General features: G+C 46.5%; 1 protein-coding gene across 6 annotated transcripts; it reads left to right on the top strand.

Annotated features, from left to right (window-relative positions):
* The first annotated feature begins 2,927 nt into the window (after nt 1–2,927).
* On the top strand, nt 2,928–8,974 carry LOC127293458 (BEL1-like homeodomain protein 7). Of its 6 annotated transcripts, XM_051323088.2 has the most exons (7): nt 2,928–3,214; nt 3,302–3,453; nt 4,481–4,591; nt 5,247–6,198; nt 7,248–7,624; nt 7,704–7,764; nt 8,079–8,974. In XM_051323088.2, the coding sequence occupies exons 4-7, from the start codon at nt 5,383–5,385 to the stop codon at nt 8,712–8,714; spliced, it is 1,890 nt and encodes a 629-aa protein (XP_051179048.1). In that variant the 5' UTR covers nt 2,928–3,214; nt 3,302–3,453; nt 4,481–4,591; nt 5,247–5,382; the 3' UTR covers nt 8,715–8,974. The 6 variants fall into 6 exon arrangements, with proteins under 6 accessions (XP_051179048.1, XP_051179047.1, XP_051179052.1 ...); XM_051323087.2 differs by having other exon boundaries at nt 2,928–3,453; XM_051323092.2 differs by having other exon boundaries at nt 2,928–3,453; nt 5,251–6,198.
* Nucleotides 8,975–13,678: the final 4,704 nt, after the last annotated feature.

Consider the following 13,678-nt stretch of genomic DNA (forward strand, 5'->3'; position numbering starts at 1 on the left):
GCAGCCGCCCAAGACGACGAGCACATGATGATCCTTGGTTGCTTGGCAAGCATGTACGCCGGACTGGCAACTCGTCGGCGTGGTGGGTCGGCACGAGGTCGCCGGAAGTGCAAGCCGAGACAGCCGATCGGAGGGCTACCGCATGTTGTACGCCGACTACTTCGCCGACAATCCGTTGCACGGTGAGAGTGTTTTCCGCGTCGTTTCAGGATGAGCAGAAGCTATTTCGCAAATTGTGTATGCCATCCGCCACTTTGATCCCTACTTCAGATGCAAGGCGGATTGCACCGGTTTGGTTGGATTTTCGTCACTGCAAGTGCACGGTGGCTATGAGGATGCCGGCGTATGGAGCTCCCGGTGATACCGCAGATGACTATCTTCGGATGGCGGAGTCCACCGCCCTTGATTGTTTCTACCGGTTCTGCAGGCCGTCATAGCGTTGTTCGGGGACTATTACTTGAGATCACCCACTGTCGAAGACACTCAGAGGATCCTTGCAACAAATGAAGCTAGAGGTTTTCCAGGGATGATTGGAAGCATTGACTGCATGCATTGGCAATGGAAGAACTGTCCGTTTGCATGGCAGGGAATGTACAAGGGTCACAAAAAAGGCTGCACTGTGATACTTGAAGCAGTGGCTACCCATGATCTTTTGATTTGGCACTCTTTCTTTGGTATGCCTGGATCCAACAATGACATCAACGTCCTAAACTGCTCCCCGGTCTTTTCCAAGCTTGTTGAGGGTCATGCTCCCCCGGTGGACTATGTGATCAATGGTCGGCACTACAACAAAGGATACTACCTTGCAGACGGTATCTATCCAAAGTGGGCAACATTTGTGAAGACGATCTCCAACCCTAGCACCCCCAAACTTTGCGAGTTTGTCAAGAAACAAGAAGCTTGCCGAAAAGACGTCGAGCGAGCATTTGGTGTCCTACACACAGAGATTTGTCGTCGTCCGGTTCCCCGCTATGACTTGGTCCAAAGATCAGATGTGGGAGGTGATGAACTGCTGTGTGTGCCTACACAACATGATTATTGAAGATGAGCGAAAGCATCCGGTTCCTCTGGCTGAGCAACAAGCACCATATGAGAGAGAGGGTCCTCTTGCACAGCCTAATCACCAGGTGCCTCCATCATGGGCCGCCTTCATTGCTATGCGCCAGGAGATTCGAGACTCTACAATGCACCAGCTGCTGCAAGATGATCTGGTGGAGCACATATGGAGGCTCCGAGGCAACGCCAACGCCGACGCCAACTAGTCTGTCTTAATTTGTTTGAAAAATTGTGAAATTTGTGTGCTTCATTTGTTTCACCACTTGTTAAACATTGTACTGTTATCGCCGAATTTGTTTCAGCAATTTTCGTCCTCTTGTTTGCCCAACTTGTTAAATTTTATGTTGAATTTGTTTGAAATATGTCAAATGGTCGAGGTTGGGGGTTTCCTGCCGGGGGGACGGCTGGAACTTCGGCGCTCCCCACGCCAAATCTTCATCCAATCCGGACGAAAATTTCGCCGGATTTGGGCGTGGGGAGCGCCAACGAGTGGGGATGCTCTTAGTTGACATCGCATCTTCTATCCTACAATTAAAGATGTATGTGTAATTCTCAGAAAATGAGTGGTATTTTTTCTTCTGTTGTGCTACTGACACCAGTAGGATGGTACGAAATGTAGCAGATAGAAACAGGGTAACCCTGAAATTCGGTTTGGACTTTTGAATGCCATTAATTGAAGATTGGGTTTCAGTTGGTCCCATCATGTAAGGTTTGTCAAACGAGAGATTTTGTATTAAAAATATATACTGGCATAAACAGTATGTCCAATTGGCGAGCTTAGAAATTGAAGGACTGGACCTGTCTAATTTTGTACGTAAAGTCACTCTGAATGTACCTCTCCACATGATAGGTCTTTAGAGATAACTATCACACTGCATTGTATCTTCGATGGTGTTTATTATAGTAGTCACTACTTTATTGAGATACGATAAGTTTAATTGAATGATAATATGCAATTTAGTAATCTGCCATATGGTTGTTGATAATACCATATTTCAAACAAGATATGACTACGTCCTCCCTTCTTAGTAATTATGCATCACATAGACAAAACAAATAATGGGGCGCAGTTAAGAGTCGACGCCATGGTGGAGCATTGAGTCCTAAGATTAAAAATACCACTACCTCGCCGCTGACCTCCCTCTGCAGCCATGGTTAGAGAGTGATGGTGTTCTGACATGTAAGAAAATAAGGAGATTTGCACTACACCCGGTTTTGAATGATATACTATTGAGAGTTCAACTATAAATAAAATTTCCTGCAATCATTGTGCACCGCCACCTTCCTATCCTCCATCGTCTCTCCATTCAACCCCACCAAATACGCGATACAATTGCCTCGGTGTCTTTTTTGTTGTTGTTGTTGTAGGTGCTCTTTTTTCCTCTTTTTTTTTTTCCTCGAGAAGTTATGACCTCGCTTTATAACTATATGGCTTCAATGCTAAAACAAACAAATAGCCAATTTTGGAGTATGTTTTTTAGGCTCAACTTGCGATTGCCGTGACCGTGTTGTGCTTATTTAATACTCTGTTGTTAAAAATAACCACGAAAGTAAGTGAAAGCGATCCGACAACCATAAAATGCGGATCCGACAAATTGGTTTAGGATACTACGCTCCAATGTGAAACGCCGCCTTAACAAGGAGAGACTATGCATGCCACCGTGTAAAGTAATTTGCTAAGCTCAATTTCACTTTATTCTCATGATGGGAGTATAAAAATCTATCATATGCTTTAGACTTATTAGGGTCATGTCTCATTTTCCCAGCAATAATACTAACTGGACCGAGCACAACATAACTACACTCGGCAACATTTTGAAATCAACACGCGCTATCGTGGAAGAAGAAGCAACCAGAAGCTGTGGTGGTGGTGGTGGACGCACCGCCAAACTTCCAACAGCTCTTTGATTTGGTTTTAAACTTTAAAATCTGAACCCTCCAAACCTCCCCAACCCCACCCAATAATCCACCCCTAACAGCCACAATAATAAAGACGAAGAAAAGATGGAAATTTTCTCCGGGAGGGGAGGCCCCTCGCACCATTATTTATTGGTAACAGTTGTTAGTGGTTGGTGCTTGTTTTGTTTATTCATTTATCTATCATTTCAGAGGCGAGAAGAAGAAGAAGGAGGAAGAAGAAGCAAATAGTAGAGGCTTGGTTGGAGCTCTTCTCTCTCCCCTCCTTTTCCTGATTTTTCCATCTTATTGTAGTCTTGGGATCTGATTTTGTCCCCATGCTGGCCAGAGGAGCGAGGGATTCATCCATTTTCTTTCTCCTCTCCTCTCCCCTCCTATCTCTCTCCGCTCTCCGCAAGATCAGCTGACAGCAATCCCTGCCTGCTCGCCCGCTCGCTCTCCCAGCCTGCCTGCCTCCCAAGAGGAGCGCACCGCCACCAGGTCTCTCTCTCCCTTCAATATTCTATCCACCCCTCTCTGCATCATTGACCCCAGCACCAGGAACACAAATTCTGTGGCGCGTTCTCGCATATTCCCTTGACGCATGTATGATTTGGTTGCTCTGCTTCTTCTTTGCTTTGCGAAAAGAAATCGACTTGTCTGATCTGATGAGTGGGTGCAACCGATCCTTCTGCTGTTATGAGAGCTCCAATGATTGGTTGGTGGCTTTTCTTGGTTTCGGGGGGCGGCCATAGGTAGGGCTCTCTCAATTGTGAGGTTTCTTGCTGTTTCTGGCCGGCCTGCTCAGTCGATGCTTAGGGCTTCTGGAGCTAGGAGAGATTGAGAGCCTCGGCTGCTGATTTTGGTGGAGTCCGTGGTGGTGCTGGAGTTGGGTTTCTTGGGGGAACTGAAGGTACTATTGGGTTTTTGGCAGCTTGATTGATGGTCCTCCTTTACCTCCGCACCTCAAATTCTTGGTTTTCTGGTGTTGATGCATCGAGAATTTATCCATTCTTCGCCACTTTGGTGCGGAATTCTCGGTTACCCTCTTGAATTCCGTGTTTCACGGTAGCCTTGGTAGCTCAATTATCGTTTGGTATTCTCGGAGGGGAATTCTGACTCTCTAGTTGCTTCCCCAGCTACCACCAGCACTGCTTGCTTCTGAGCTTAATTACAGTTAGTGGGGAGGAACCCTTTTGGTTTTCGTTTGCTGATTCTTGAATCTTTCTTTCCTTGGATGCCTTCTTGAAACCCATGCTGTAAAGCCCTCTTACTTTTTTTTCTTCCTTCTCCTGGATTGCTATCTTGTATTATCTGAACTCTTAGGTCTTCTCGTCAGAATTTAAATTATTCTATTGCGTGTGACAACTGACAACAAGGTTTTCGCCTTGGACATTTCTCCTGCTTCCACTCCCACCTCTTTCGTATCATTAAAAATTGGTTAAAATTTGAGCTGCAAACAAGTAGCAGGACAGTAGTTTTTATCTGGCTAGCCATCTTAATGCCATTTCATCTTCTTCTTTTTCAGAATCATCCTGAATCAGTAGACGCTCATATCTTTGGTGGTTGTTGCTGAGCTGGTGGAGGAGCTCTGAGGAGTCTTGTGCACGCCTCGGCTACCAATAATTGATCGGACAAGGTATTGCCGGCCAACAATATAATCCTATTTCATTCAAGAACAGTTAACTGTCAAAGCAATATAACAATAGAGTTTTCAAAACACAGAATAATCTGTGCTCTTGTAGTTTCTCTTGTGGTTGTGTGGTATAGAGTCCATTATCTCGTCCGGTGCCTTTGGATGGTTGTGTTATTTTGGTGAAACATAAGGAATTTTCTTCCACATTCTCATCATCTTGGTTAGGAAGGTGCAAAAAGCCAAGAACCTAGCTGAGCTCATAGATGACGGACCACCTGTACCTTTAGCCTGCAAACAAGCATCTTGTCTTGTCACTTTATATTGTCCTGTTTCTTGAACAGAGTGTTTCTTCCATACTCCGTACAAATGTGAAAAACAGAATGAGCAAACTGGTGGTAACTGCTGCCAAAAAAGAGGATCCGAGGATCTGGGCTTTAATCACTCGTGATGGCCATTGTGTGTATGTTGTGCCCTTGCAGAAGAAACAGAGCCTTAGTTTTTCTGGAGTAAAAATGAAAAAGACAAGAAATAACTGTCAATTGCATTAGTCGTATAATTTCTTCCAGTCTTACTGTTCTTGGATAAAATTAATTCCTTGTTCAGTTAGTTATTTTTTCTTCAGTGTTATGTTGAACTCATTCTGTTTCCCCTTTTGCAGGCAGGTCAATCTTAATTTTGATTTGGTGAACTTCATAAGTGACATGCAGTTGCTCCACGTACCATCTGCAGTTGCTTCGACATCCATACTCATGCCTTTGCAGTTATCTTCATAAGTGAGCAGTCAAAGTTGTGACATGTCTAATTATTATTCAAGCCCGGGCGATGACTCGCAAACCATGTACTCACCAGACACGGGAAATGCATCATATCCTGTGTCATCATCCCTAGGGAACTTGCTCTATTCAAACAATGCATCTTCTGGACCATACACCGAGTTCAGTGGTATTATGCAGTCCCAGCAGAATTTTATGGAGCTGGCTGGCCATCCTTCGGAAATTCCACAACATTCATCTACTTCGCTTACAGAGCAACGCTCCTTTGGTCCTATTAAAGATATGAGAAATGAGATGTTAATGCATTTCATGGATGCTGCTGCTGCACACAGTGGTGGTGGCAATGTCATCCACAATGATGCTCATAGCAGTGCGCAGCTAGAGTTTGGCTTGCTGAACAACCACGATTCGGCAAGTGTTCCATCAGCACCAGGCCAAGGATTGTCTCTGAGCCTCAACACACATATCCTGGCACCTTCATACCCATACTGGTCCCCGAAGCAAGACTTACTGGCAACCCAATCTTACCAGGGTGATGACAACAGAATGAAGAATATGCAGTCAGAGGCCTCACAGGCAATCAGGAATTCGAAGTATCTGAAGGCAGCACAAGAATTACTCGATGAGATAGTCAGTGTTTGGAAGAATATAAAGCAGAATGCACAGAAAAACAAGGTTGAACCAGAAAAAGTGGATGGTAAAGAGGCCGATGGGGTGTCAAAAAGCGAGGCTTCCAATCCGCTGGAGTCTACTGCCAATGCGGAAGCTGAGATTTCTGCGGTTGAGAAACAAGAGCTCCAGAATAAGATGGCTAAACTTTTGGCCATGTTGGATGAGGTTTGTGAGTCTATACCTCCATAGTTTGCTGTTGAAATTAAACTGAATTTCCACGACAATTTACTTTTGCTTGACTACTTGGTATCCACAGAATGTTTCTTAAAAGATTGAATTCACTTATAAAAATACATCAATATGAGCAAACTTAGTTTTAGTTACTCCAATTTGAAGTTCCATGGACAAATAAATGCTTTGTTTGGTGGCAGTTGCAGCTCAGAGTTTTTAGTATCTCAAGAAACGAAAGCTCAGAGTTTCTCATAACTCAGAAGTCAACTGCATTGTCCTATCTTTGTTTTCGTTAGAAAAAGTGGTGGTTGGGATTGGAATTCCCACCCAATCAGGAGGCGCGGGCTTAATATTGACTAGAGTAACATAGATGGGTCATCCCGAGTTTGTTCTGAATGGTTTGGTTTCTAACTAGAAATTTATGCCTCGGGCTCCTTGGAGAAGTTAGGAGAGATGGGTCAAAGATTTCTATGTGTCTTTTCATTCGTTAAGAAAGCTTAGCTGCCTATATACCAACATTTAACAAGGCTTAAGCCTGTGCATACATGTTTTTACCTTGAGGGCCTCCAAGGAATTACTAAGAGCCTCTTTTATTTGGAGTTGGTACTTCCGCATATATCTAATTACTATTCTGATCAATTAAATCATGATGGTGAAGTTTGTAAGAAAGTCGTGTTAACAAACCTATCAAAATGTCAAGTGGCAGGAGCTTAAAAGGTTCTCTCTCAGGGCTGTTTAGAAGAGAAGCATTCCCTGGTAAAGTTTTTGTATCTAAATCAAATTTTAAATTGAACTAAATACAGAAACTAGAATGGTGTTTCTTGGTAAAATTTTGGTACCTAATAAATTTTAACTAAATACAGAAACTTTGTTGAGAAATACTCCACTTCCAAACTGTCCGTCAGCAAGAAAAATTATTCTTAACTCAGGCTGAGCAGTAGGACTACTGGCAGCTTGAGCGTGGTGTTCTTATTTGTCAATTAGTAATTGGTATATCATATGTTCAATCAATTGTCTTGAACATCAACTTTTTTTTTTTTCAGGTGGACCGAAAGTACAAGCATTATTTCCATCAAATGCAAATGGTAGTCTCATCTTTTGATATGGTTGCTGGGCCTGGAGCTGCCAAACCTTACACTGCAGTTGCCCTTCAGACAATATCACGGCATTTCCGATGTCTGAAGGATGCTATCAACGACCAGGTCAATGTTATCCGGAAGAAACTTGGCGAGGAGGAAAATTCATCTGGCAAAGAAGGCAAATTAACTCGCCTCCGTTACATTGATCAACAGTTAAGGCAACAGCGAGCTTTCCAGCAGTATGGTGTGTTACAGCAAAATGCTTGGAGGCCACAGAGGGGACTGCCTGAAAACTCAGTTTCAATTCTCCGTGCTTGGTTGTTTGAACACTTCCTTCACCCGTATGTTTCTTATTTCTTATATGCTTATCTCCACTTGCCCCTTTTTGATCTTTTTCTGATGACACGGTCATTTTTTCAGGTATCCAAAAGATTCAGAAAAGCTAATGCTAGCTAGGCAAACTGGTTTAACAAGAAGTCAGGTATTTTATCATCTTACCAAGATATGTGTTACATTTATCACAATTAACTTTGTTACTGATCATCTGTATATCGGTGCAAATGTTAAACCATACCACAAGGTTGTTGCCTATCTATCTCCATACCCTGCAAATAGGCGATCTTAAATTTACCAAGTTCTGCTCTATCAGTAATAACTTGTAAATAGACCATGCACTAAAGAATATTGGATATTTGGTTTTGAGTCTGTGTGTGTGCAAATGATTTCTGAAGGACTTTGCGTTCTGTTAAATGAATCTAGTTTGCTGAACTTACTTAATATTCTGCATTGTCCTAGATTTCGAACTGGTTCATAAATGCCCGTGTCCGCCTCTGGAAGCCGATGATCGAAGACATGTATAAAGAAGAGACTGGGGAGGCAGAGCTGGAGTCCAACTCCTCCTCTGACAATAAACCAAGAAGTAAGGACAAAGTGGTATCTTGTGAAGAAAAGGAAGATCTGAAATGCTCCATGAGTCAGGCTTACCAAACCAGCGAATCCAAAGCCAACATTGGGATGGTGGGTTTCACTGGAGCCCCGGCCAGCTTCCACAATGAGGCGAACTCCGATGATGGCTTCATGAACCTGCTGTTGAAAGACCAAAGACCGGGCGAGGCAGATGGCGACCTCCTCCATGATGCGACTGCACATCATGCCGATGAGAGCGCCCGGTTCATGGCCTACCATTTGGCAGAGCTTGGGGGATACCGGAACAGCAACGTGTCATTGACGCTAGGATTGCAGCACACCGAGAACAGCCTTTCAGCTCCAAACACTCATCAGCCAGGTTTCACCGCTGTGGAAGAGGACATGTACAACACCACAGCTCCTCCCAGTATCACCGCTGCCTCCTCAGACTATGAGTCGATGAACCAATTAGATCAACGGCAACAGTTTGAACCGCCGCCTCTACTGCATGATTTTGTGGCCTAAATTAAATGCTCATCGGTAAAGATTGGGTGGAGGAGCATCTGTAATCTGTAGGGTCATGTTAAGATGCCTGAAAAAACATGGAAATTATAGCTGTAGTCACATTCCGTACAAAAGAGGGGGTATAGCATGAAATGTAATATAAAGTTTTAGGTGGTGGGGGTAAATGATCTTGTAAAGATGAATGGAATGCATTATACATTTATACGTGTAAAAGATTATGACTGAAGAATAACCATCTTGTAAAAAAAATCTGCAACGAATACTTCTGGTCAGTTTTTTTTTTTTTGAACAGTAAGAGGGGTCAAGAAGATCCTGGTGGAGCTTCATTCATAAAACATGTGGCACGTACAAATTGCAAAGAGGCCCTTTACATAACTCGCCCTAAAAAACCTAGTATTTGAAGAAAAGGCCTTCACCTTTATAGAAAGCACCCTAGTAGAAAAAAGGAAAAATCAATCGAGTATAGGGGTGCCTCCGCCACCGGTCGCCGGTGTTCTCCAGGCGTTTCCGCAAAGGACAAAGAGTAGATTGCTCGATGGCTCTCTCCTGACGAAGAAACCCAACCGTCAACCACTTCTAGGATTCCAGGGATGAACCACTTGGCTTCCTAGAGGCGTTGAGCTCTAGCGATGGATCCAACAACAGGTCTCCACGATGGAGGTTGAAGAAGGGCCGCAAAGATCACGACGATGGCGTCGTGTGTTCCGTTCGAGAGAATCAGGCAAACCTAGGTCCTAAACACCTCTGAAGCTGATGACGATTGAAGCAGCACGAAGCAACATAGGCATGGTCCTCCTCGCCACCACTGTTAGAGTAATATGCTTGTTGTATTACCAGGGGGCCAAAGGCCACAATATATAGTACATGTACATGTGGAAATATGCAGGAAGCCCCCTAACATATGGGGAAACTACAATATACAGATATATACATCTAACCCCCCCCCCCCCCTCAAACTCATGGTGGATCCACAACACTGAGTTTGGAGAGTAAGAAATCATGCTGCGCTCGAGTCTGTGCCTTCGTAAAGAAATCCGCCAACTGCAAATCTGAAGGCACATAATGAACCGCAACAACATCATCCAGCACGTGAGCACGTGTGTAAAAAGCATCAACACCAATATGCTTGGCCAGCTCATGCTTGACCGGATCACGTGCAATACTGATAGCACCTGTACTGTCAGACAAAAGTGGAGTGGGTGTCGTAACAGAGACCCCAAAATCTGTAAGCAACCACCGTAACCAAGTCACCTCAGCAATCAACAAAGCCATAGCCCGCAACTCAGCCTCAACACTCGACCCGGAAACTGCGACCTGTGTCGTCGTCTTCCAAGCAACACGCGAACCACCAAGAAACACACAGTAAGCAGAAAGTGAACGACGATCCGTAGGATCACTCGCCCACGTAGCATCCGAATAGCACTGGAGCTGGAGAGAGCTGGAACGGGGAAAGAAAAGGCGACGAGTGATCGTGCCACGAAGGTAACGTAGAACACGGAGGAGATGACTATAGTGAACAGTGGTAGGAGCTGAGACAACCGACTCGTAATATGAACAGGGATAAGAAATATCAGACGAGTGACAAGAAGATAAACAAGACTCCCAACAAGATGGCGATAACGGTGGGATCGGGAAGAGGATCACCATCGTAGGACGAAGCTTAACATTAAGCTCCATAGGAGTATCGACCGTGCGCTCATCCCCAAGAGCGGCACGAGCAAGAAGATCCCGAATGTACTTTTCCCGAGAGATAGAAAAGCCATCGAAATGGAGGAAATCTCAATGCCAAGAAAATAGCGAAGAGGACCAAGATCAGTCATAAGAAATCTGATCACGAAGACGAGCCTTGACGAAGGCAATATACTCGGATCATCACCAAGAATGATCATATCATCAACATAAAGAAGAAGAAGAGTACGTCCACGAGGAGAAGTGTGAACGAAAAGTCTTTGGATCAAGACGACTAGGAGAGAAACCCGCAGCAGTCACCACAGAAGCGAAGCGCTCAAACCAGGCACGAGGGGCCTGTTTGAGACCAGAGCGAGACCGTCGAAGACGACAAACCATCCCATCGGGAACAGAATACCTGTGGAGGAGGCTGCATGTAAACCTCCTCACTCAACTCGCCATTAAGAAAAGCATTACGAACATCAAGCTGGGAGACAGACCAGCGGCGAACAGAAGCAACAGCAAGAAGGGTACGCACAGTAGTCATATGAGCCACAGGGGCAAAAGTCTCATCATAGTCACGCCCGTGCTCCTGCTGAAAGCCACGAGCCACAAGACGCGCTTTATAGCGCTCAAGAGATCCATCAGAGCGAGTCTTAATTTTATAGACCCACTTACACGTGATAGGACGAACACCAGAAGGGGGAGAAACAAGATCCCAAGTGCCAGTGCGCTCAAGCGCAGCGATCTCCTCAGCCATGGCAAGCTGCCATTCAGGATGACGCTCAGCATCCCGATAAGAAGTCGGCTCGGAAACGACAGAGAGACCATACTGACTAGGAGAGTAACGAGTTGGAGCACGACGCTGACGCACAGGCCGTGAAGGGGGAAGCTCATCTGCAGAAGACAAGTCATCAGAAGAAGAGGAAGAAGGGACAGCATCGGAAGGAGCCGAAGCCGGAGAACGAGGAGTACTAGGTGGACTAGACGAACGAGAGGATGGCGCCGAGGGGGGCGCATCAGAAGTCGGAGGGATGGGAGGAGGAACAGCAGGGGGTGCATCCGGAAAAAGAAGAAAAGAGATATCATCCACCGGGTAAGTACCCGAGGTGGGGCGAGGATAGAAGGGACGCGTCTCATCAAACGTGACGTCACGAGAGATGCGCATCCGACGACCAACGGGGTCCCAACAGCGATAGCCCTTATGCTCATCAATGTATCCGAGAAAAACACACTCAACAGACTGAGCGGTTAGTTTGGTGCGTTCACGAGGAGGCAGAAGGACATAGCAGACGCAACCAAATGAACGGAGAGTCGAGTAGTCTGGAGAAACACCAGAGAGACGCTCGAGAGGAATGCCACCCTGTAGAGCAGCGGAAGGCTGAATGTTAATGAGGTGGGCCGACGTAGCAACAGCCTCAGCCCAGAAATGTGGCGGAAGAGAAGAAGAAATCATCATAGCACGGGTGGTCTCAAGAAGATGACGATGCTTACGCTCGGCGACGCCATTTTGAGCATGCGCGCCGGGACAAGAAAACTGAGCGAGGGTGCCCTCCTCAGCAAGGACACCACGAAGGTGCTGGGAGATATACTCACCAGCAGAATCAGCACGGAACACGCGAATGGATGAGGAATACTGAGTGCGGACCATGGCCGCAAAACGCTGATAAATAGAGAGCACCTCACTGCGAGAGTGCATGAAAAACACCCAGGTGTACCGTGAAAAATCATCAATGAATAAGATATAGTATCGATGGCCCCCTTTCGAAGCGAAGGGAGCCGGACCCCAAACATCTGAATGGACTAAATCGAACGGTCGCTGCGAGCAGGACACACTAGTAGGATAAGGAAGCTGAATCTGTTTGCCTAACCTACAGCCCCCGACGGTAACGACCCATCTCCAGAGACAGACCCCAGAAGGCCACGATGAACCAAAGACGACAGGCGAGAGTCACAAAGGTGACCAAGACGATGATGCCACTGCTGAAAAGAGCCGGTGACAGAGGCAACAACCGGAGGAGAACTGGCAGATGGAGTGGCAGTGGAAGGAACACTGGCCGCCTAACTCCCAAAGCCCCGGAGACTTACGGCTACGAGGGCCAGCTCCAACCAGGGCCTGTGTGCGATGATCCTGAACCGCACAAGACTCAGCGTCAAGAATGACGCGACAACCAGAATCGGTGAGCTGGCTAGCAGAGAAAAGGTTCATCTGAAGGCGAGGAACATGAGAAACATCAGGGACAGAAAAAGAGGGAGTAGAAAGGGTACCTCTACTAGAAACAGGAATAGAGGTACCATCAGCCGTGACAACACGGACAGGAGAAATAAGAGACCGAAGAGCAGACAGAATAGAAGACTCAGAGGTCATATGAAAGGAAGCTCCAGAATCCAGATACCACGGGGACGTACTCGATCGTGTAGAAACCGGTGGTCGCAGAGTGCCGAAGAGCCGATCCACAGAACCAGCGCCGGCGAGGAAGAGTCCGTAGTAGCGAGCAGACCACGAAGACCCCCGAGAATGTCCCGATCGAGAGTGCAACCGCAGAAGATCTGAAGAGCCGGCCTGCGACGATCCTGGAACTCGCCGACGTAAATCGGGATCCCGCGTCCAACAGGTGGAGGAAGTGTGGCCAACCTTGCCACAGTAGGTGCAATGAGGACGAGGGCGGAGACTCGGACCGCGAGGCTGCTGACGTAAACTGGAATCCCAAGCATCAAGCAGGCGGTGAAGCTGCGCTATCTCATGCGCAGAGAGGGGCGCGACTGGAGAGGTCGAGGTACAATCAGGTGCCGACGAGGAGCTATCAGCCACACGCACAGAGGCCACCAAAGGGGGCGACGGAGAGCAACACGCCGATGAAGACAGAGTCGGCAAAGCGCGGTCATAACCACGTGAAGAGGCCGCAAAAGTCGATGTAGAGCGGCGGGCCAACGTAGACGAAGTCGGCGAAGCGCGGGCAGAGCCACATGAAGAGGCCACAAAAGTCGGCGAAGCGCGGGCAGAGTCGCGTGAAGAGGCCGCAAAAGTCGATGTAGAGCGGCGAGCCGACGTAGACGAAGTCGGGGAAGCGCGGGCAGAGCCGCGTGAAGAGGCTGCAAACGGCGATGAAGAATGGCTAGCCGTCATACACGGAGGCAGCGGACAAATACCAAGTACCGAAGGGAGACCCAAAGAGAAGGCGGGATCAGCGGAAGAAGACATAGCTGACGACAGTAGTTTTTTTTTTTTTTGCTTTTTTTTTTTGCCTTTTTTTTTCGGGATTAAGTCAACGAGCGGAGATCGGAGATCAAGTCAG

The sequence above is a fragment of the Lolium perenne genome, chromosome 4 (genome assembly GCF_019359855.2).
Source record: "Lolium perenne isolate Kyuss_39 chromosome 4, Kyuss_2.0, whole genome shotgun sequence".
Taxonomy (NCBI): Eukaryota; Viridiplantae; Streptophyta; class Magnoliopsida; order Poales; family Poaceae; genus Lolium; species Lolium perenne.

Excerpts from the sequence above, each read along its gene's own strand:
- LOC127293458 (XM_051323087.2), top strand. The coding sequence starts at position 5,383 with ATGTCTAATTATTATTCAAGCCCGGGCGATGACTCGCAAACCATGTAC. Across the intron at positions 6,199-7,247 it reads TTTTGGCCATGTTGGATGAG|GTGGACCGAAAGTACAAGCA; the intron begins GTTTGTGAGTCT and ends TTTTTTTTTCAG. Across the intron at positions 7,765-8,078 it reads CTGGTTTAACAAGAAGTCAG|ATTTCGAACTGGTTCATAAA; the intron begins GTATTTTATCAT and ends GCATTGTCCTAG.